General features: G+C 42.0%; 1 protein-coding gene across 4 annotated transcripts in view; it reads left to right on the top strand.

The window, feature by feature from the left end:
- Positions 1–24,794, top strand: part of DAAM2 (dishevelled associated activator of morphogenesis 2) — a 212,857-nt gene that overhangs the window by 88,200 nt on the left and 99,863 nt on the right. For all 4 annotated transcript variants that reach the window (XM_009475067.2, XM_087775930.1, XM_087775931.1 and 1 more), the window contains one exon: positions 20,174–20,263. In XM_009475067.2, coding sequence (XP_009473342.1) covers positions 20,174–20,263 — 90 coding nt within the window. The remainder of the gene's footprint in view (positions 1–20,173; positions 20,264–24,794) is intronic.

The raw sequence follows: 24,794 nt of genomic DNA, 5'->3' as shown, positions 1-24,794 counted from the left end.
GAGAATTTGCCTAGAAGGGCTAGTTTGTCCACAGGTCTGGATTAATGCATATTGTGTGAGACACTAAAATAAAACAGGCTACATCTGTATTGACAGCTTGGATGAGATTTTAATTGGATTAGAAAGATTCAGTCTGTAAATGCACCAGTGTAAATCAGCGACCTGGAAGTGCCTGAGAGGGCTCTGTGCTGTGTACTAGTCTCCCCGCTGCTTATCCGTTAGGGTCTGGTCTGGGTGCACTTGTACTATATAAAAAACAGATTTGAGTGTAAAGCCTTTTGACCCAAATCCCCAAGTGAAATGATGATACCAACATCATCTGAGATCTGTAGTGAGAATAGCATTTGTGTTAGCTCCCTGAAGCAGACCCAGGGGGTATAGCCTCATCTTGCCATCTGCTCTACAAAGGGTATAATGAAACATTGGTGTGCTTGAATGAATTTTTAAAAGCCTTATTTTTCCCCCTGTTGCAGTTAAAATCTGGGGCATTTTCCCACATAAGAGTTAATGACAAGAAGAGCTAAGCCTAGCTGTGCTGGAAAAGCCTCCTTGTGATGAATTTTCCAGTCCAGTAAATATTCAGTATATTTTTACCTGCCTTTCTGAGGAAAATCGACATTTTGAGGGCCAGAAGCATGTCTGCTCTTGTTCTTGTGGTCCTTAAATTAACATCATGAAAAGTGAATTTGGAGATGTCCATTTTGCAAGAGGAGGAATTAGGAATGTGTTGGGATTCTTTATTTGTGATGGAGTCACAAGACCCCTCCAGAGCTTGCAAACTTGCATGTGTAGACTCCAGACTGAGGCAAATATACAGGTATGTGCTGCTCAGTTTGGAGGATGCACCCAGACCAACCAAACAGGTAACAGCAGCTGCCTAACTGGACTCTGACCAAGGCAGTGGTTGTCAAATGACAAGTTGATGCTGATTTCGGCTGAAATGTCTACTTTCAATGCCGCTCAACTAGAAAAACAGTTCTAGGATGGATCCCAGGCTTTTGTGTTACTTCAAGCTGGACGCTGTGTTTAGGCCTTGTCTCCTTGATTAGAAAATTAAAACAGAACGGGTTACTCCTGATATGGGCCAAATTCAGTCTTGATTTATTTCATTGGGAACATGTGCAGAGAGTAGGTCTGAATGAAGACTATGGCCCAGAGTGATTTGGTCTGATTTTGTTTGAGCTAAGAAAAGAGAAGATGTACTAGCTCTCAGGCTACCTGCTGGCAGTGATTGCCTTGGGACTAATGCAGTGGTAACAGTACAGGTTAAGTCCTTATCAGAAGTCTAGATGTACAAGACACAAAGCAAACAGAAATACTTGTGACCACAAGCTTTGCCCCTCAAAGGGCCACTTTCATGCACCCAACTGAAAGAGAACAGAACAGCTGGCTTTAGCGTCTCCCCTTCAATGAACAGGCAAGGAAGAGAAGCTCTAGAGAGTAGGGTGTGTGGAGTGGTCCTGTACCTCATAAATTGTAAAACTGGCCCTACCTGACCATCAAGGCTGTTCTAGCCAGCATCACTTCTGCTTTTTTCCTTCTCTTCTCATCTGGCACTGTGCATACTACCATGTAGTAAAGTGCTGCTGCAGTTGGTGGTCTACTGGCAGACGCCAAGCTGGTTTTGTGCCTGCTGGCAAAAATGGCTGTGCTAAGCACATGTGTTTTTCCTTGTACAGATTTATTGACTGAACAGGAACTGCAGAAGAATCTGGAAGAACTATTGCAAGGCAAGGGAAAATATTTTTTTTTTTCATGAAACAGCTTCTCTGTGTCCTTGTTCATATTTGTTAGCAGCAGTGTGTTCTTGTCACAGTGGATTCTGATTCCTTTTGCTCAGTATTAGAGTCCTGGACTCTTCTTGTGGATTAAGGGTGGTGTGCTGCTTAACACTAAAGATTTTGCCATCTAGATCTCTCTTACACCAGCAACCTGATCCCAGATGTGAACTCAGACCATGCCAAGAAGGGTTCCTTAAATGCTGGTAATTCAGGGAAAGCAGAAAAATGTAAAGAATGCTAGCACAGAGGAAAGAGCAGTGTAAAGAGCTTGTGCTTTTGTTGTTTCTCTTTTTGTTTCTTTTATTAGTGACTCTGTTGAGATGGTCATGGTATTTGAGAAGGTGGAGTTTGAGATTTGTCCATTTTAGGACAGAAGGTCCATGGGGAAGAAGTGGAGTTGTCTTCTGAGTTGCCATTTTCATATTGTTACAGCCTCCAAGCTTGAATGATAATATCCTTGCCTGAGTTACCTGCACCACATTCGATTCTTACACTGGGAAAGATTTGAGAAATGCTTACTGTTATCCTCTCTTAGTGTTGGCTGCCTTTGAAGCATTCTGGTATTCAGTTCAGGTGCGACATTGACTGGATTCTGCTGTCATGGTTTGTTTCTCTTACGTTGCATATGAACCTGTTTCTTTTTTAGTTTTCGTTTGGTTTTTTGTTTTTTTTTTCTTCTTTTTCCTCAGAGTCCCTAAATAAGGTGGTTTGTTGACTTTACAGATTCACAAAAACTTTTTATCCATATTACTATTTACCATTCTCCCAGGCTTTTCCAGAACAAAACTTTAGACCTTATGCCACCAAAAGTACCTATTAAGTTACATTATTTATAGTTGAGGAGCAGCGTAAATACTTATGAACTCTCTGTATTTGAAAACTTCAGAATTATCCAGCATCTCTTTTGGTCTGCCTTTATGCTTCTTCTCGTCCATTGAAATGACAGCTCCATATGAGGTCCCGTGTTTCTTTAGTTGCCAAAAGAGGTAGGTTACTGCTTGGGTGAGGCAGCATACACTCTTCTCTCTCTCTCTCTCTCTCTCTCTCCCCCTTTCTCTCTGAAGAGATCTAGTTTTCTGACCCTACTGCGAAACCCCAGCTTTTGTTGTAGAGAAGATGCACAGGGAACTCCTATGTGTTCCTGAAAAATAAGGCCACTGGAAATCAAAAACGTATTTTCCCTTATAGTATTGCCTGAGTGCAATGAAATGAAGATGGAACCAAGTGGTGAATCAAGGGGTCTGTCCTTCCCTCAGAATCAAGCACCTTCAGGGTGTTCAGCCCATGCTGGGAACCATGATTGAAACCTTAACCTTGGTTTCTGTCTGCAGCGCTCTGTAACACCAACCACAAAAACATGGAACTATGTCCCTTCCTGACATAACCCTAAATTCAACTCTTAGTCTCTCACCTTGTCACCTCTGATCCCATAATATTTAGTAATGGCTTCCACAGCATCACAGTTGGCTCAGTTTCTGAATTAAAGATGAGCTAGCCCAGGAATCTAGCTGGAAGGAATGGCAGTGACTATGATAGTAAAGAGAAAAGAGAAAATGAGGATCATGTTAATTCCTTCTCCTTCAGTCTCCTTGGAATAAGAGCCGTACAGAGGAATGCCCATGAAGGTGAAAAATATGAAGAGGAGATGTGGCAGGAGAGTCCAAGCAGCAGAGGCAGCAACTTGGTAACCTCTGAATATTCTGATCATTTCTGTAACTGTGTCTAGAACTTTTAATGCCTTGTGCCACCTGATGAAGGAGGATATCTAGAGCAAGATGTCTGTTGCTTTACTGTATATTTTGCTCTTGCCTTTTTTCTCTGTCCTCTCCCACCACATGGGTCTCACTTGGTTTTTCTGCCCATTTGGCTAATTCCTTCCTAAGTAAATCAGTGTCTTCATCTTGTCCTGAAATAGAACTATGGAATTAGTGTGATATTTGCTGCTGACACATATTTTGTGTGCTCTCTTGATTTCTCAACCCTCCAGGCTGGTAGTTGCCAGCACTTCAGTGCCAGAATGCTGAAGAACGTGAAAGGAGCTGGCTAGTGTACTGTGAGCACCTGAGCCATCCACATGGCTAGTATCTTTGCTAGTCCTCTCAGGACAGAGACAAAGGAACAGCGGGGTCACTGGGGACACATTTCTAGTAGCATTGGATCAACAACAGAAGGTTTGGGAAAACTGTTCTTTGCTTGCTCTGTGACATCTCTCTACATCTGTTCCTTCTCTACCTTCACAGAGAATAAAATTCAGTGATTATAGTCTCTCTTCGCAGAGGCGAAGAAGTTGAGGAGAAAAGAAAGAAAAAGGAATTTTATGTTGAAAGAGATTAAGGTACAGCATGGAAGTATCTGAGAATACATTTATTTATTTCATCAGAGGAAGCAAAAGAATTTCTGAGCAAGGCATCAATTTGGCATACACTGGATAACACACCTTCATCAAGAGCCACAGGGAGATGAGATCCAAACCTAAATAACTGTAGTAGTGGTTCCTACTGCAGCTGACTTAGAAGTAGCAAGTTTCCTTCATGCTTAGTTCTCCCTTGCAGGCCATTTAATATAATGGATACAACATAAACCTCAGATGAAAACTGGGCTTCACCACATTGAATAAGTACTCCCATATATCACCAGTCCCACTCAAGCTTGCCAAGTCCTAGCTGTGGCAGTGTTCGTGAGGCCCCTCTTTGGCTCTGCAACCTGCAAGAGTATTTATGGGGTAAAAAGTACAAGAAATGCCTCCATTGTGGGCTTTCATGTGAATATAGACTGCCTTAAACATTAGTCTATGTATGTAGGCACAAGCAGGCATCAGCTGTGACTCTCTGTGTTTGTTGACAAGCCTGGAGAACAAAGTTCTCTATTTCTCCCCCAGGTCCCTTGTAATACTTCCGGGGAACAGATATGCAGAGTTGCCCTTTCTGTCTCTTGGCTCCCAGTGTGGAGCACCATCTTCCCAGAAAAGTATCCTCCGTGTCTGAAGCTTATTTAGTCCTTAGTTTCTCACTGAAATTTTGTGGCTTAGAAAGACATGCATTTTAGGTCCTCACTTCAAACCCCAAACACGTGTCATGTGTATTGGTAACAGTATTTAATCACATTTAAATTCAGGCATGTTACCAAGATTTGAGTATTTCAGTTTCAAATTATCAGTCTTTTGAGTCATTCTATCCTCTTGCTGGATTCTTTTGAATACAGGGATTTAATTTCTGTGTCACTTGCCCTGCATGTAAATCATAGTTTCAGACTACACCTCTGACAGGCCTGTGGCTTTGAGTTGTTGGTCAGTGCAAATTTCTCCACAACCATAATTTAAAAGTGCCTCTATGCTGTTTTGCCCGTAAGAGGAAGTTCTGTTATTCCCTGTGCCCATCCCCTCTGTCCTTTTCTGTAATGAATGATTGTACCTAATCAGTCAGGAAGGTTGTGTAGTGCCAAATGCAATCAAGATCTGGAGAGGTCCTTCATTTTTATTTGCATATGCTGAGCTCTGACTCCAGCAAACTAGGAGGCTTTGCTGGCCTTGGCTCAGTGGAGACTCCCCACCCCAGTTATTGCTTCCTTTCTTGCACTTAATGAGAATGCACCAGTGGAGGCTGTAAGAAAATACTGATGATGAGACTAAGTTGGATTTTTCATGACCAGAGGCTCATATCCAGGAAGAAGGCTTAGCATCACCATCTGAGTTGAAGACACTGTCTCTGAAGGCAGAAAAAACCAAAGCTCTGCAGCAGCAGATTGCTTTCCTCACTGATGGGGGCCAGGCCACAAAAACTTTCCTTTCTCTTGGGTTAGTTTCTAGTTGTCAGATTAACATTTTTCATGCACTCAGATGCACTTGCCTTCTATTATAATAATGGCAAAAGTACTGGGTGGTTTAAGATTTCTGAAGCAATTAGGGGACTGAGGCTTGGGAGGCAAAAGCTCTTCACGGTATCATAGTCTGTCTAATTATGCACAGATGTTCCTTTATGTCCAGCATAGTTCTTCAGTCCAAGACTGTACATACCCAGGATACCTTTTTTCTTTTTAATTGTCCGTATCCAGGATACCTTTTTTCTTTTTCTTCCTGCTCTTCAAAGACAGATTTTTCATAATGTCGGGTCTGCTTTACACTTATCCTATGTGCAATACATGTGTACAAGTCCCTGATTTTAATGCGCGTATCCCTACAAGCAGCTTTCTACAGTTACTCAAGTCCCAGTACATAAGAGGTATTACATTTTAGGCTTCGTGGCAGCGACAGCTCTCCCCTTCACTCGCCTACATATGGAGTCCTGTGATAGGGACAGGCTTGTGGCACTGAGTGCAGCACCAGCACTTTCTCCCTCTAGGCTCCCTTCCAGTAGGTGCAGCTGGTTGGCAGCTCCCAGCTCCCTGACCAGCTGTGTAAGAAGCAGCAGTCACTATGCTGCAAATGTCTGAGACCCAGATGCTGCGAGGAGAGCATGAGATGGGAGCCAGGTCTCACACTCTGTGCCTGAGAATCAACAGGGTTGTGTAAACAAATGTAAAGCCAGACATGGGCTTATGTGCCAGATTTTGGCACGAAGTGAAGAAGCTGGGGGTGTTACCAAAGAACCTGTGTAGTTATAAGCTTTTGTGCAGGGACACACTGTTTTGTAGATCTTGTTGCTTTACTATAAAACTTATGGACAGATAGTTATCTGATGAAAAGCAGCTCAGTTCCACTGAAGACAGTAGTGGAGTTATATCATTCTACATTGCCTGAAATTTGGCCTGAGTGGTATTTTCTGTGTCTGTGGTGATTGTTGGCCTCTGAATATCCCAAGCTGAGCATACTGGCCGCCTTTCTGAAAGGCGGGGAAGGTTGTGGTCGTGGTTGGAATACCTGAAGGCAATGTTTGAGTGTGTTCTGTGTATGGTTTACTTACCGTAGACGTGAAACACCTGAGAAAGATCTACTTACTGGACTACATGTTTTTAACAGGGTAATCCTGATTGTTCCCTGACTGAGGACATGCATGTAGTCCATCTAGGGCATAAGAGGAGAAGTACTGGATTTTGGAAGCACAGCAGACATATAGTTTGGGATGCAAAAAGAGGGGAAAGAACAGATCCTGCCACTGGAAAATGGATGTGCTAAGATGTCAGTCTTGTGTCTTCCCTCTACTGAATGCTTGGAAGCTGTCATGATATCCTATCCACTAAGTCATGGATAGGGTGGATGTGCTTACTGTTCAGAAAACTTGTGTCCACGTGTTTCTAATACCTTATCGGATGATTTGATAACACTATCTTGTTTTGGCATAGCTGCAACTGTTAGGCAGCATTATGTAAAGAGAAAAAAATTACGTAAAGCTCTACCATGGCCTTTTTCCTTAGTAAGACATCATTAATATTTGAATGCGTTTTGTGTTGCATATGGCTGTAATGAAGAGACAGGAACTTTCTGGATTGAGTCTGAAGGCTGCTGAAGTGATAAAACGCTGAGATGATATGGAGTGGCTTTTCCAGCTCCACTAGGATGGATACAGAGTAGACAATTTCCTACCTTCCTTCTAGAATTGAACCAGCATTCTCATATAGCTCCTGCCACTTTGATGCATGCTGTCTTAGAGTAACAGGCTCTGCCCTCTCTGTTAGAAAAAGAGCCAGCAGCAGCAGTACAGGGATGTCCTGTCGTTCCACTGCTTTGAAATGGCTTTTCTGAGTATGATTCCTGCCCTTCTGCAGTTTCTGTCCTTTCTTTACTTCTCTTTATTAGTGTCTCACATTGTTCAGAGCTGTATTAGATGACTTACAAATCTATTAAGACCTTATTCCTCACCTTCTAGAGCGGATATTTGAATCTAGATTTGGTCTGCTGAGGAGAGGTGGGAGACTGTTATGAATCAGGTCAGAAAGGTCATTTGGGATGAGAAAATGCCACCTGGCGATCCATCTGGGAGAAATGGCAGAGGAAAGTACTACATCATGCAAAGAGCATGATGGCCAGATTGTAACTGGACAGGAGATTGCGATAAGGAGAGACAAAGTTTTCCAAAGCGTTGAAGAAAAAGACACAACAACTGAAGTAGCTGTGGTGCTGAAGGGAGAGCAAAGACAGGGTGCAAAGATGGAGGTGACATGGGGCGAATGCTAGGCCAAGATGATTTTTTGGCTATGCTTTTGGAGAGCGAGCTTGCACATCAATGAAGGGAGGTTGAATGACAGATGTCTGTTTCTTCTGTATCTCACAGAAGAAGGGCCAGATCTGAGACGTTGTAGGAGGTATGATTTGTCATTTAGCCTGATTTGGGCAAGTAAGGGGGAGCCAGGTCCCTGTGGTGATGAAGACCTTATCAAATTTACAACAAAATAGCAATCAATGTAAAAGTAACCACATGAAGCTGGGGAAGCAGTGAAATTTTCCAGTGAGGTGGAAAGGTAGTGAAAGAGGACAGGATGCAAGTGTCTTGCAGGATAGGAATTATCCCTACTGAGGCAAAGGGTAGCTGGGGTTTAGGAGGAACTGTTAACAAAATAAGATAATTGAATGGAGAAGTAGATAACAATCATGAAGGATTATCTGTTTAATGTGTTGACTCAAATTGACTGTATTTGCTCATCTAGTAGCAATTTATATCAGATATAATCGTTGCTCGGATAGTGTATCATATAGCCTGAAGGCGAGTGGAGGAAAACAGTTTATAATTATGTAATGCCTCTGTGTCCTTCTATAGGTGGATTGTGTCTTCAAACAGTGCTCAGGGTTGTTTGTCATTCAGGGAAACTGTTAAGGTAATCTGGGATGGCTCTTCCAGTGTTGGAGGAAAATGGCCTTGTCATGTGCCTGGTCTGCAAGACTCCAAAGTGGGGAGCACAAGGTGCCATGGGTGAGGCTGGGTGGATGGAGTAGCACCTTTTTAGGGTACAAGGTTCTCAGGTCAGTAGTTTCCTGGCACCTTCCTCTGCACTGGGTAAAGGGGAGCTTTTGGTGTCACTAAATACAGGAGATGAGTGGCCCATCTGCTCATCCCTTCAGCACCGGGTGGGAGCAGCACATGGAAGGCAAGCATCAGAAGGTGCTTTTTCTGTCACTCACTGCACCGGGCTGCCTGCACAGCTGCTCTGTCTCTGGCATGTTTTGTCTGGAGGAAGTACAGGCAGATGCCTTCCACCTGGCACTGGAACACCACTGACCCAGAGCTTTTAATGCTAGGTACCTCGTTTTCTGTAAATTAAAAAGTCTGTAAGCTTGCTGGGAGGAAAACATTTCAAGAGCATTGCGTCTTTTTCCTGGGTACTTCTACAAGCTTATACAACTCATTTTGTGCACTTATGAGTTTGTTTCCCTGGTGTGAAACAGGGAATATTGATGCTTCTTCAACCAGTTTTAGTACAGAATTGTAGCAAGATTGAAAAGGTGCTGAAAAGATGCAACACGTGTAGGTCACAGGTAGTACAGGAGTCTTCCAGTGGCAAAATGTATTGTATTTGAAGATTTTGGGAGCAAATCTCTACTACTGCCTCCTGTCATAGATATTGCCCTCCTCTTATCTACTTGTTCTTTTTTTAGGGAGAATCTGATACAAGACTCCACAGCCTTCCTGGGCAGACTCTCCTTTCTTTCACATGTGGACCCAGTGCTGCATGCAAAAGGGCCCTAGTCAACATCTATATATTCTATGCGCTTCTATATTAAAAACACTCAGAGGCATCTTTTAATTTTGCTGTTTCCCATCATTTGTTGACCACAAAAAGGGAAAGGGTGCCCAGACTAATAACACAAACACCTTCTGAAAAGAATTTAGCAGGGTACACAACAATGTTATGCAATGGTTTACTAGGTGGAAGTTTGACGAATAACTTTTCCAAAGGAAATTACAAGGGGAAAGCAGATTGCAGTTTCCCAGTTTGGAAGGTGTCCAGGGAGATCCCTAAGTCATGGAAAATCCATTGGGATTGCTTTAGTGGCTGTGTTTCAGCATTACATCTTGTACAGAGAGCAACAGCTGGATGAGTTTGTCAGTTGGTGTAAAGTTGTTGGCTTCTACACTAATGATGCGAGAGAACTTTGAGATTACAAATGCTTAACCAGATAATAAATGCAATTATGATTTGTTGTTAGGAGATGAGTTCGTTCTGCAAGGCAAATGCTTATCCTTTTCTTATTCATTTTGGTGTATTTTGTGAAAGTTTCTGATAATTTCTTTCTTAGAAATGTTTAGAGAAAAACATCTTGGCTGGTGTTTTCTTAAGCCCAGTGATGTCAGTGCAGTAGTTGCTGTTCTGATTATCAGAATACTTGAGCAATGAGACAGGACAGGGTGAGAGTGAATAACCAAATATACTGTCATGCCTTCAATTCGGTGTTTGATTATGGAAATACTCAGTTTATGTAAGTGAGGAGCATTGTGGAATTGCCCTCCACCTCACCCCAGAGGAGATAACAGAAGCCTCATATGTGGGTGTTCTTCTTGCTGGTCTGGACTGATCAATAGTAGATACAGCTCATCTCCATTTACTGAAGTAGAAGTTAACAGCAAAAAGGGGACTGATAGACTGCTCAGACTATTCTATGTCTGAAGTCTGTGCTGTAGACTGTAGAACAAGCCTGTGTTACAGGCTGTCTAGCCGAGAGGTTTAGTCTCTGTTACAATTTTAAGGCAGGTAATTCGATTAATATTTTGCACTTCTGTAAATCCAAAGTCCATTCAGTTTAATGGAGTAAGGGACATTCTGATCTCTACTTTGCACTGCTAAATCTGGAGTAATTATTCAGAGAGCAAGAGAAGAACTAAAGCCAGCTTCTGGTTTCACTTCTATCTGTGTAAATCTGAACTCATGCCAGAAATTATGTTGATTTATCGGAGTTCCTTTGAGTTTACCCTGGATATAAGTTTGAGCATGTGTGTCTGAGCTGCACAAGCAAAGCTCGATAAGAAGTTAATTTTGCTCATTAAATTCTTAACTGACCTCTGAGTTCCTTTTACGTAATATTTTATCAGAGATTTAAAGGTCAGCTAAGCTCTGACTTACCCTTGTTTTCTCCCAAAGGGGCATATGGCAAATAGGATGCACACAAGAGGATAAAGCTGGGAGGGAGGAGTAGGTGGCACCAACACCCCTGGAAATTCAGCCTGCCTTTGGCACTGGGCCGCAGCAGCAATTCCCAGCCCACATTTTGAGGGCTGAGCCAGCAAGACTCTGTTTGGGCAGGAAGCGATCAGAGAGGTGTGTGCCTGTGTGCTTTGGCACAGACCAAGCTGTGAATTGCTCCAGCCTAGGAACCTCCTCTGAACTCATTAGTATTAAAACAGAACAGAGGAGACTTTGTAGGGATGGAGAGGGTGGGGAAGCCGGAAAGGTAGCAGTTTAGAAGGCAGTTTCCTAATAACCTTTCCCACACCTACCTTCCCATACAGGGTCTCATCTAAAGGACCTTGGCATGAAAAACAAACCCTGGCATGGGGAGGGGGAAGGGAGGGGGAAATGAGGGGAGGAGAAGAAAAGGAAATGAGGGGCGGGGAATGGGCACTGTGCTGAAACAGCAGATTTTATTGTTATTTAGTGTTATACATGGTGATACTAGAAGCTCTGTTTGAGAGAAGTATTTGATATTACTGTGTATAATCAGAATGTGGAGGTCAATGTGGTACTTGCCCTAGAGGACTTGCAACCTGTCACAGTGAAAAGATGTATCCAGCAGAGGTTTAACGACTTCAGTTCTGTTTGGTGTTTTCATTTAATTGACTGGATAGTGGAATACACAGCATACCTATTAACTTTCCAAATATCACTAGGCTGTAAACACTGTGGATATGTTAAAAGACAAGCTTAAAAGAAGATGGAGCAACTGTGTGAAAAAAGGATGGGATTCAATGGGGACAGTTAAAACATGCTCCTTTTAGGAACAAGTCTGGTAATTCAGGATGGGAAGCAGCCAGGTAGGTACACTTCTTCAGAGAAGAAACTAGGGATCATAGTGGATCATGAGTGAACATAAGTCATGCAGGTTTTGAGGTTTTTTTATTTAAAAAAAAAAAAAAAAGTCATTGTCTTCATGGAATATATAACTAGGAATGCAGTCTGGAAGATGCATGAAGTAATCTTTGCACTCAGCATTGGTAAGGTCTCAGCTGGAACATTGCCCCCACTTTTGAACAGCGCGCTTCAAGAAAGATGTACTTTGACCAGAGAGAGCCCGGAAGTCAATTAGAAGAGTGAGAGGTCCAGGGGACGTGACCTCTAAGAAAGACTGAAAGAGCTGGGCTTGTTTAGCCTCAAGAAAGACGACTGAGGAAGGACATTACAACAGCCTTTAATAGGCTTGAAAACTGTTATCAAGAGGAAGGAAAAAATTGCTCACCATGTCTGTGGTTGACAGGGCCGGAAGTAATAGGCTTAAATTGCAGCAGCAGGGATTTAGATTAGACATGAGCCTGACTATTCAGTTTTCATCCCCATCCCTCTCATTGGGCTCATTCCAATTCACTGACATGGACATGCAGCCCATCGTAACAGAAAAAGCAGTGATGATAGTCAATTGTTTGCATTATTGTCCTCATATGCCCACCCATATCCATGGAGCATCCCTCTTGCTCTACCCATATTGTAGCCCTGCATATAGGAGGACGCATATCTAAGTCATGATCTATCTCTCTCTAAACATCTGTGTGTATTGTTGCATAAACAGGTACTGGTTTTCCTCATTCTTTCTCTTTCTATTTGGCCCAGCAGATTGTTGTCTCATGCATGTGGTTTGCCTGTGAAGGGCAGAAAAATGAACAGCAGACGCTTCTAGCAGCCTGTGGAAGGGGTCTGCCACAATAAGCCTTGCTGGTTATATGTATTTGCGTTCTGTCAAGTCACAGAGAACTTTGAGGAGTAGGAGAGAGCCAGGATTTATCTCTTCTCCAGGAAGCAAAGAAGCAATTAACCAATGATTAAGGAGGAAAAAAGGAAGCAGTACAGTGGGGGGGTGTTTAGGGGTGGGGGGAGGTGTTAATTGACTTTCTGTGAGATAAATTTCTCTGCCAAAAAGCAATGCCCTTGATGGATGAAATTCGTACTCCAGTGCTGAGCCTTAAGAATGAGTAACTGCTGTGTTGGCAGGGTAGAAGAGAAACACATCTTCCAGTACTTAAACATCAGGTGCTTTCTTTCTTGTACTGTTGTGACTGAGAATCAAGAGATTTGGGCCCCAATACTGAAGGGGTTTTAAAGCCATAACTTTTTGAAAAAGCAAGAAGGAAAACGACTATAATGGGAATCACAGCCTTTTGTTTGTCTGCTTTTCTGCTTTACAGTCAGGTCTGTGGCAGTAGCTGAAATGTAAACATTACTTCTGTTCTGCAGTGATTCACCTAATTCTTATCAATTGGGAAACTGATCAAAATGTTACTCCCAGCCCAATATGGTGTGTTGTTTCAGTGTGTTTTACAAAGGCTGCTTTTAATTCCAAGGGTTAGGATGAGATTGAAGAGCTTGAGGGGAGGGAAGGGTTTGTTTTGGGGGTTGTTTTGCTTTTTCTTTGTGCGTAGTTAGTGGACGGGGGACATATGTCAGGTGCCCAAGTGGGAACTTTTAACCAATGTGCTGCATCTGGATATATCCTAGCTGTGCCTGTTGAAAGAGCATCTGCCATCAAGTTCTGCTGTGGGTACAGCCATGCAGTTGTGTCAGGCACAGCCCTGAGAAGGTGGGGATGGGAACTGGTGGTTGCCTAGAGAAGGAGTCTCTGTTTCACTCCTCTTGATGCCTGCCTCAATCACATTCCAGTGTTTGCAGTTGCGTATTAGGTAAAGCCTGTGGGATGTTTCTCTTTTTTAGGGAGCTGTGATGAGCAGTACTTTTTTTGCATTGCTCGTTGCTCCGGTTTGTACATGAGTGTAGGCAGTTTGTGCAGTCGAATGAACCTCATTCACTCACAGTTCGGACAGACAGTCTTTCAGAATGCCTTATTGACCTCCTCAGTATTGGAAACGCACACTCTTCCAGCAGGCTGCCTCTTACATGTCAGCCTGGTGAGATGGATTGAACAAAGCAATAGAAGGAAAACTGTAGGGGAACAATCCTATACTGTCCCCTGGAGGTGGACACAGTGATTAAATAGGGAAGGTTTACCTCTTCTACATGAAGGATTCATAAACTCTTTGCAAAGAGACTGAGATCTGAAGAAGACTGGGGTTTTTGTTTTGTTTTGTTGTTTTTTTTGGTTGGTTGGTTGGTTGGTTTTTTTTAATTCACTCACTGCAGTTCTCTCTGAAGCAGCTTTTTGGACAGCTGCCTCTGAACCTGTGATGAGAGTGTCTCCACTCCTCCCCGGCCTCCCTCCCTGGTGGGCAGAGGCACAGCTCGAATGTGAGTCACCAACTAACCTGTTTGTTATTTGCCAACAAAACCTGGCATAGGCAGTGTGAACTGAAAAATAAAGGTTCCTGGGACTGTTATTAATGTAAAAGTGTAGCTTTCAGGAAATATAAGTCACATGTTAGCAATGGTCCTACTCAGTTCACCTGTTAAAGCTATAATAGTTATGCTGGATTGGATTAGTAGGTAGTAATTCCTACTTTCTCAGTTTTGTTCCCTATTGGATGACTCACAAAGAACCATTAAGGATAATGCTGATGTGACTGAGCAAAAGGAAAATGTTGGAGCTGCACAAAACAATATTTGCAAGTACCACTGCTATCCCCATCTTGGCAGGGACATTTAACTCACCTGCATCACAGAATCAGCCAGGTTTTTTGAGTCAGGGAGTTGGGAAGTGTTTGACCATCTACAGAGTTTGTTATGTGGCTTTGTACTTACAGGGCTTTTGCGCAGCCCTCTGAAGCTTGCGGTGCTGGTCGCAGGTCAGATAACTGCTGGTCTCATCTGTTCTGGAAATTCTTAAGTGTCCACTTTGAGTTTAACAAGGAAGAGTAAAGTTTAACCTTTCTGGGGAGCTTTGCCAGTTTGTGCCATCTGAAGATCTGGTTCCCCTGGTGCCTGTTGATGCCGAGACCTGGCTGTCCTTTTGCTTGAGTACCCACCTGCTGCTAAAGAACCAAACAGTGCGATAGAGCTGTAATCAGGCAGTCAAAACAGGCATCTCTGAACAGCAGAAGTGATGAAGCCTATTTGCCCATGTATTACGTCTTAGTGTTAGATTCTGTGGTGTAAAATGAAGATTGATTTCATGCCAAAGCTATTCCCTCTGGGAATGGTAAAAGGATTTCATTCTTTAATAATTCTTTAATAATTGCCTGAATATGTTTGTAGACACAAATAAACAGTTAAAAAATGAGAATATGCTTTTAGATTTCATTAACTTCTCTCAGTCATAAAAAAAGCCATTAAATGTGAAACACAGGCCTGGGATGGATGCTCATAGAAAGGATGTGCTTTCAAGAGCACTCTAAGTAAGAAAGACTGTGACCTACAGACAAAAATTAAAAGTGTAACTCAACTATCTGTAGCTGAAATTATAAGAAATTGATGAAACAAGAAAGGTATCCAACTAAACATAAGAAAACAAGCAAAATCTCTTGTCCCTTGTGGCAAAATATGTGTTATGCCCATATTGATCAAGTTATTGCCTGCAGTAAACAAAACGTATCATGCCAGAATTCTGGTTTCATCATGCTGGAAATGCTATGCATGATTCATTAAACTTTTATGAAGACAAAACAAAACCAAAAAACAAACAAGCAAAAAGAAAAAAAACTCAAAACCAACCCCACCAGCCTCTGAAGGTTGGTTGGTTGCTTGTTTTGGGTTGTTGCTTTCTGTCTTTCAAAATGTAGCAGCTGTTTGACCTTAAGTCACTGGGAAGCTCCCTGATGACCAGAAAGTCTGTCAGCCAGTGGAACTGGGACAAGTAGAATGAGAAACTGGAACTGAGGAAATCTCCCATGAGTGTCCAAATATCCCTGAAGAACCAAGTTTGGGGTTCTTGGTCGCCAGCATTCTGACTTGAAGCCAGGAGGTGCTGGAGCCCTGAAGCCCTGATACTCTGTGTACTTATAGTCTTGAGGTTTCCATCCTACCCCTGCTGTGGCTTCAGCATTGATATGTTGAAAATGGGAAGTCTCATTGTGTCTTTGAGTATCTTACTAAGTTTGCCTTTCAAAGTATTTCAAGTTTTCTGCATTTAAATTCCAAAATTCCTATGGACTGTGTAAGTCTTCTTGCAGGGCCAGGCGAAGTAGACTGGTGAAGTAGCAACTATCCTGTGACACTGTTCCACCTTTCCACAGATGACTGAATGGTGGAGATGCTATACACATTTCAGTACAGAGATGTTGGTAGGCATTAAAGGTTCTCCTTTAAAGAGGCAGGCATGTTGGTAGGTATTACAGGTTCTCCTTTAGTGGTTCTCTCTCCAAATGAACCCCTCTTCTACATTCCCAAAATATTACTTTTTCTCTATATTAATTTCATTTCATGTCACTAAGAAAAGTGCTGCCCAGTCTAGGTGAGAAATGCTTTTCTGTTCAGCTCTTCCGGGGCTTTGAGTGATATCATTATTGAGCTGATGGCTACCAGCATCAAATCCAGCTTTCACACTTTGATGAATGTTCCCAAAAACAAGGGTCATAATGTGGTTTTAAATCCCACAAAATACTGGTTTTATGTTTCCTACCCATTCCTCCTTCTTGTTCCCCTTCTTTCTCTCTGTCTCTTATTTCCTTGGGTTGTAGCCATTTTGAATGGAGGCCATCTTCCCTTTTGGCCTGAGAACTGGACTGGAAATATTTGAACCTCAAATCCAACTCCAGTACATTTTAAATGTTTTATCATTGAAATTCAATCTGTGTAAGTGAAAAAAAATGCCCACATGAAAGTGAAATTAACTGAATGTATCCCTCTCTCAGTAAATAAAAAAAAATAGGAAATAGATAAAGGAGAGGAATGGGAGGAATATTAACTGGAGGTACTTTACGTCTCCCTCAGGCCAGCCTGGCAAATGTCTTTTTAATCTGTGTTTCATGAGAATACTTGCAACTTGAAGTATTTTTAAGAACCAGGAGGCTGAGCTCCATCCATTGTGCAGGGTCATGCTGGCATGAATTGCTGGAACCGAGCGGCCCATCCAAAGCATAGAAGAGGAGTTACCACATTTCTGTTGGGAAATTGGCACAGGTGATGGAGGAGGGCGTTTTCCCCGCTTTGTTCTGACTGACCCTTTTTGCTTGCCCTTTACATTTGCTCCCTGGGCATTCGGTCATGTCGGCTTCCTTAGCCTGGCTCCAACCCCAGTCTTGATTGCATTCAGAGTTTGTAGTTCTTCCCCTTTCCTGCCAACCTTTGCAGTTCCTTTCTCCTTCAATAGCTGCTTGCTTTCACTGAGCTAACTCTAGGGTCTGAAGTTCTACATACTGACAGAGCTGCCTCTGTCGTTGGGTCAGAATGACCTACCTGTTCATGGACCAAATTACCCTTCTGAAATTTATTCTTTCTGTGGTTCCTCCTGCTTCCCTCCAAGGCAGTGTGTTTCCTTATGTGCTGTCTGTTAGGACTGTCTGAGTCAGAATAGGAGAATGGTCTGCCTGATCCAAGATCTTCTTTCTTAGCTAGATCCGGGGGTTTCCTGTGCAGTCATGGTGGCCTTCTGATCATCTTCTATAGAAAGGGGATGGGGATGGAAGAGGTAAGATGATTTGGAGGGTTCCAGAAGTCTCTTGTATTTTACAGGGATTTCCTGGTTCTTTATAGGTTGGGATTTGATTAATGCTCTAGGCAGAGGGGGGTATGTATCCTTTCTCTCCTTTCTTCCTCTCAGTGAAGGAGCACATTGCTGAAGACTAACTTCAGGAAAGGGTGTTGAAGAGCTTGACTGCTGCTTTCTCCACATTCTGGAGAAAGTGTCTCTTTCCCTGCTGAATATTCATGCTTGCTACCTGCCCATCTGACTGGGGGCATTTTGCCTGCTAACGAAGACAAACACTAGCTGTTTCAAAAGGAAGGGTAATCCATCCTCCAGGTGCTGTTTTCCAGTCAGGTGTGTTTGGGTCTGCCTCTGGTGATCACGTTTATGCCCGGCACCCTGAGCAGTTTCCTTGTTACTATGTTATCTGAGCTAATGTGATGACTTCTAATGCTCTTCCGGCTTAATCTACCCTCCTGAGTCACAACAAAGTGGGGTGTGGATGCACTTTGTTCCCACTGGATATTCCATCCTTTCAAACTACCTTTCTAGGCTTCTGACCTGAAAAAAATGTCATGCTATCAGGATGCAAAATTACATGACTGGCAGTTGCATATTCCTGTTTCCCCGTTGAAGGCAGAGTGCTCTTTATGTCCCTGATACTGCCAGTGTCCAGGGCAGTGTCTAGAAGCTGCTAAGTGTCAGCATCCTGCCCTCTGGGTGGTTTTAGTCAATAGGAGCGTTCTTTTGATGAAATGGTTGTCTTGAACTATATTGGTTGAGATCGTCATTCAGTTTTGTGCACAGCTTCTGGGAAGAGCTTTTGCTGCTTGTCTGATCTGCCACCAGACTCCAGAAAGAGCAGTATGGGTTAGAAAACCAAGTTAGTTGCTGTTTATTAAAAAAAAAAAAAAAAAAAAAAAAAAAAAAAAAGCTAAGATCGTTAATCAGTTCAATAAAACAATCGTAATTTTTCTTAGAATTTAGCTGAGCCCAGCCAGCTCATTTCAGATGTGTATTCTGGCCTCTTTGGTGGTTCTTCCAAACCTGGCATTTCTGATTCCCTGTCTGCCCCTCCTTCCCCTCCCACATGCTTGACCTCCAACAGCATTCCTTTGCTTGTCTTAAGACCTTACATGTCGTTTCACTCTCCCTCTCCCCCCAAGAATGTGATCCTGGCCTGAGCTTTCTAATTGTGTGTAGCAAGGATAAAACTCCTTGCCTCGCTTGGCTGCCCCCTTGTTTGGAAACTCACCCTAAACATTTCCACATGGTTTGCACTCTTTTTGCACAGCTAAAATTTTTTGAGTTGGTTTTGGTTTTTTTTTTTGCCTTTAAACTTTTTCTTGTTTAAAAAAACCCTCCAGCTTCTTCTACCTTGGGCTGCTGGCACTGACCTCGCCTTGTTACTGTTTGCATTTCTTTTGTACCTTTTTTGCAGCTGAAATCTCTATGGGCTTTTAAATCTGTCAGCAGCCGCTACCAGGCTCAGTGTGCAATTTAGCTCACTGTTTTCACAAGTTTCCCAGCCCTGAACGCTTTCCAAATGAGCCATTGTTGGGCTGAGTTAAAGAGGTATTGTCTCTGCTTGGGCTAGGGTAGTGTGGGTGCCAGAATCTGCATGTGCAGCGTTCTTAGAGCTGCAATGTCATCTTGATATTGGACCCCTGGACACTTCCTTCTCCAAACAGTTTCAAATATATAGGAAAAAGAAAACCCTGCCAAAACTGATTCATTGAAACGTTATTGGAAGCTTGTCTTTTTATTGCTGAAACTGTCATTTAGACATCTTCGTCCGTCCCTGTTCATGCAGGCTGCTTGCTATGAAGACCATTCTTATTTGTTTAATTCCCATTAGCACCTGAAACTGGCAGCTGTGTTTGGAGCCCTGTTCTGTTCAGTGCTGAATAAACACAGAGCAAGTAGCAGTCTCTGCTTTGATGATTTTAGAGACCCGTTGTATGGGAAGAGAGTCTGTTGTTATCCACTTTTTACAGAAGAGAAACCAAAGCTGGGGAATTTGGTGGTGTATCCAGAGGGAGCTTGTGACAGAGTTGGGAGTCAGTTCCAGATCACAGCATTATCCTTCATTTTACAAATGTAAGGTTGGCTAGGCTCTAAAAGGGTGTGTTCCACTGAGCTCACTTTTCTTAAAGAGCCTGAATGTGCTGGGCTGTTCAACCTGATGTGATGCTGTGTGGACATATGTCCTTTATGTCTGAAACCCTGGTTGTCTTTTGCTGGGGACTGCACGGTTCAGAGGACAAACATCTGGACAAACATTTCAATCTGTAGGTTGTTGTTGACGTTGGTGCCACTAGAAAACTGTCTCGTGACCTTTGCTTAAAAGATACAGTGATTTCACTGTTCTCCTTCTATGGAAGACCAAGCTGGTACTGCAGGCCAGGAAAAAGGTGTATTGAATTTTTAGCCTTTCTCTAAGAGTTGTAAGGAGTGTCTGTGTCACTAAGCCAGTGCTATGAGTTTTTCACTCCATGCCTTTCATGTGATCTTTCCCATCCTTGACTAATCGTTAGTAATGGAAGTTTGACATACATAGGAGTTGTTCAGGCTGCCTCTCTTCACAGGTTCTGCTCTGACAGGGAGAACTCGCAGTAGCAAGGTAAAAATTATGAAACCAATAATCTTTGGAGTCTTTGGGAGCCACTAGGTCCTCTGCCTTTTGATTGAAGGCTCGTCAACATACCTGGTCCAGATTCCTCTCAACCTATTAGAAGTTACCAATGCAGCTGTTGACTGGTTTTTTTCTGTTTTGTTTTTTTTTTTTTTTTTTCCCCACAATCTCCAGGATGAATTGGATCTCACAGACAAGAACAGAGAGGCTATGTTTGCACTCCCTCCAGAGAAGAAATGGCAGATTTACTGCAGCAAAAAGAAGGTACTACTGTTGTCTTGATTGAAGTAGCTCACTGATAAATTCTGTGTGCATGTACATAATTACCGATATACATATAGATTTGAACTATGTGTTTATCTACTGTTTACTCAAGAACATGATTAAGTGATGTAAGGATTTTTATCAGCATGAATATGGCACAGCTTTCTTCTAATTAATGTATGCATGTGTGATTTCTGAAGCAAATGTTAACAAGTTAAAATCATGTGTTGTCCTATTTTGAATCTTTTACATGTTTGGTTTTGGGTTTGTTTTTTTTCCTTTGAGCTGGAAGAAAAGCTATTATGGAAATGTTTTAAGGAATTTTTAAAAACCTTTGTAGGTTGCTTAGAATAGAAACTGTATTACTGAAATTTTTCAGGATGTCTTCAAATATCTGTAAAGTACATAATAGTAGTGATGTCTTAAAACTTGGTAGTTCAAAGTCTTCCAGAGCTTGTAGGACATGTTGCATATTGCACTGGGAAGTGAAGAAGACCTGCTCCTATCAATTTCTATGTAACGCTTCTTTCATGGTCTTCAAATTTCTGACAAACCGGTGAGAGGGGCAGTAAATCAGAGGCTGATGTATCACGCTGGGTATTTTGTCACTGGCAGAATGATGCCCAAGTGAATTGACAAGTTGTATCACTGTTGTGAAACTTGTAAAAGAGGAATTCCTGCAGGAGTGGCGTGGTGGAAAAGTTTTGCTGCTCTAGGAAGGAAACAGACAGTCAGAAACAAAGACAGCCCCAATAGCATGTATGCATTAACAATAAATGTTAGGGAAGAAAGGTGTGGTGAGTTTGTTGGTTAGTTTTATTTCCCAAATGTGCAAGTCATGCTATGAGAGCATCAGTCTTCACATGTAAGTCCGCATAACAGAAGCTGAAAGAGGAGGTTTAGATTTCAATACTGAAGATGGCAGATTGAAACCCTGATGATGGTCCTTCTGAGGTCGTGTTTGCTCTCTTTCTTTCCTCAGGGGGGAAAAAAAGAAATTAGCTTTCTTTACAATGCAATTAAAGAAAACTTCAGTCAAACCAATCAGATGGGTGCTTTGCATGTGTGTTGCTTTTGGTTGAAATGCATCACACAGGGAAGTTAATAGCAACAAATCAGTTACAGTGCCTCTGAGCTAGCAATAGTTCAGGAAGTGCGTAAGAGCAGTCTAGGCTCAGTTATCTTTGGTGCTCTCTCCATTCTTCTTCCTGCTGGTACACAGAGCTTGCAAGTGGAGGGAAGGTGCAGGCTGCTGTGATTAATGTCTGCTTTACATTTTTGCTGGCTGACTCAGCTGGCTTTTTCAGCCCTGGTGGGAGAGGATCTATTTGTAGCCGTCTTAGAGAACCACACATTCCACCTCCCGGACCAGTCAGCCTTGGCAGGAAGATTCAGGCTTTAATGTATTTAATACGTTGGTTGGATTCACTACATTACACTTTTTTTTTTTTTTTTTAAATGCAGTGGATTTGATATAAGAATCTTGAAGACCTCCAGAGTTAAAGGAGCTGCATACTGGAAAATCTTTATAATGCATTTATAGTCCAACCTCAGTTAGCTGAACTCTAGCTATCCAAAATGATGTGCTAACTGAAACAGGGTGCTGTTGCCAGATGTCTATTCATTACATCGTAGATACTTTCAATTACTTGAAACCTTAACTGTCCAATGTTATTCATTGTTTCCCTCACAGGCAGTCAGATGATCAGTGATGACATCTCTCTCTCTCTAGCCTCCTACCTAATCCAGCTATCATCATTGTTTTACAGTGACAGAGGAGCTTGTTGCAGGCTTCCCTTTAGAGGAAAGCTGTCTTTTCCCTGAAGAATTTGTAATCTAATTTTAGCCACAAACTGCCCAATTCCTCACTTGGCAGAACTCTGTCAGCCATCCAGGACAAGCCCCTCAAGTGCTCTGTCTTGCTGATGTTGGGGTCTTTGTAAGGTGGCAAGTGAAAACACTATGAACTGGAAGGGTCAAGAAGTGCAGGTTGAGGCAACTGTTTGCAATCATTAATCTCAGGTGCCTTTTCTAGTCTAAAAGTAACAGAAAGTCAGAGCTTCTGGATTTGCTCCAAAGGTGGTGAGATTAGTGGACTGTCTTAAGTAAACAAATGTCACTTGCAGAAATGAAGATCAGTCATTGTCCATTTATCTTGGCAGTTCAACTTCGGATATAATCTCCTACAGTACTTATTCCCAATGTGATAGCAGAAAGTCACTACTGTATCAAAAAACTCGTTCCACCTGTTTCTGATACCAAGCCTTTCTTCAGAAATGGGGAAAGACATTTATGTCTGTGCATTTAAAGTTATATGCCAGGGGCACAGCTTGCCAGTCAACGTTCCATGGTACTGAAAGGAGATTCAGTTCTGCAGTGAAATTTCATGATTGTGGGTGATATCTACAGAGGAGCGTTCGCACAGTATTATACAGCCATGCTTGCTTTGGTCACTTTTGGCCATTCTAGGTTCATATCCAAAACCATTAGCACTAAAAACTGTTGTGAATGGGTGATTTAGATCGCTTAAAGAACCACTGTCAAAGGTATTAGCAAAAGTGGGTTTAATATGATGTTGTAAAAGTGCACTTTAACAAAGTTTGATGGCAAGGTTTGCTCTATTACTGGATGGCGCAATCATTTGAACAATGATTCAAAACTACCAAGTCACAAATCAAAGTTACCATACTACAAGGTTATGCACAATACTGGTCGCTTACCAAAGATCTGCTGTTGGTAAAAGGTCTCTCTGCCAGATGGCAGCATGTGATCCGTCAGTTCAAGTATTGACCCCAACCCCAGTAAAAATTGGGAGGCTACAGTACACGTACTTTGCAGCTCAAAAATCACCAATGTCCTACAGTACCCAGTTTTTGCTGCAGCATGAACTGGAATTTCTGAAGTAATAGCAAGTTTGGACAAATGGCACATTATTTCGAGAACCCACTCCCTATAAAAACAAATGACCAATGATTTGATCTAAAGGAGTGGCTTCAGCTAGCAGCTATAGTGAATGCTTCACTCTCATTTGTGGAGTAGCTATTTGCACGGAATAAAAGCTGCTCTGTTGGAAAATATTAATATGTTCTCAGTCTCACCTGTCCTTTACCTTGCCATTAATCAGCACAGAGCGGACAATGAGAGATGCAGTTGTCTTAATTTGCACCAGAAGAATCATTAATCAGTCACCACTGATGGCACCCTGGCCCTCTACCAAAAAAAACCCAATACTACATGTTTTAGGTTGCCTCTTTCTCTGTAGTATGAACTTCCCTGATACTGTATTGAGTTATAAGTAAAGCCATATGTAGACAGAATGCAAATGATGACATCCTCTCCCAGTTCAGGTACTTTATTCTGGTTTTGTTTAGGATAATCTTCATGTCTCACCATCAGCTGAAATTTAGACTTACATAAAACATATAATCCACTTCTGTAATTCCTTCCTGTAAAATTATCTCTAGATTTCCTACTAGTTATATGTTTTGCAGGAATTAGATCAAGCACTAGACCATGCTTTCAGACGTATTTATTTGTAAATGGTAAAATTTCTGATATCAAGGTTTAGAAAACTGCTGTTATTCAGTGCTGTTTTACCAGGAGCTGGTACTAAAGTACATAATCTCATTAAATACTGATCAGCTAATGATGTGGAAAGAAAAAGTTGTCAGCTCAATTATTTCACCTGTAAATGAGCTTATATTGGAATCCCAAAAAGGGCAGAAAATGCAGGTATTGCACTGCTTCGGCACACATGGCTTTGGATGCAGTCTGCATTTCTAAGAATGAGGCCTCATTGTGCAGGCAATAGCTTATTGCCTTCTGTACAATCCTACAAGCTCTTAGACTTATTACTATTGGAAAGCAAGTCAAGTTGTTTTCTTTTATGGCCTTTCCTGCCTCCAGAGACTAATTTGTAAGCCTTCAGTTAAGCAGATTTTAGTAGGAAGCACACACATTTTGCAGAGTTAAAGAAGTTAGGGTTTTTTTACTTCTGTGTTTCTTCGAGGGAAAAGTTGGTAGCAAATCTCTCCAAAGTACAGTCGAACTGGACTAGCTGTATCATACAGCTTCTCTCCAAACAAACAAACAAACAAACAAACCCAACAAAAATCTCAATCCTAATAACTATGTTGAGCTCTCCTAGATATTTTGGGGGTTGTACTCTTCTGATTTTAGTTATACCCTAGAATAGCTGCTTTGAGTTGATTGTGCTTTACCTACTCAGGTGAGATTATTCAAACGTAAGTAGTGAAGCAATAATCAGCACACTGCAGCTTTCCGGAAAGAGGCATTTATGGCATCTGAAAAAAGAGTGCATGCTTATAATCCTTAAATTGATTATACTTTTTCTATTGTGGGAAACCAATCTAAAGAAAGGCTTCTCCACAATAGCAAAATAGGCTTTAAAATTCTGAGGAAAATTTATCAGGGCCATACGTTGTAACAGCCAATATGCAGAAAAGAGAATTTCCTTATGATTCCATCTCCTGCAATTATTTTTTTAATATCTGTCAATTATATTTTTCAT

Source organism: Nipponia nippon, unplaced genomic scaffold (assembly GCF_047370975.1).
Source record: "Nipponia nippon isolate SJK-2023a ecotype South Korea unplaced genomic scaffold, ASM4737097v1 scaffold_4, whole genome shotgun sequence".
In the NCBI taxonomy this organism is placed as follows: Eukaryota; Metazoa; Chordata; class Aves; order Pelecaniformes; family Threskiornithidae; genus Nipponia; species Nipponia nippon.
The sequence above is the reverse complement of the archived record's forward strand: the minus strand, read 5'-3'. Positions and strand labels throughout refer to the sequence as shown.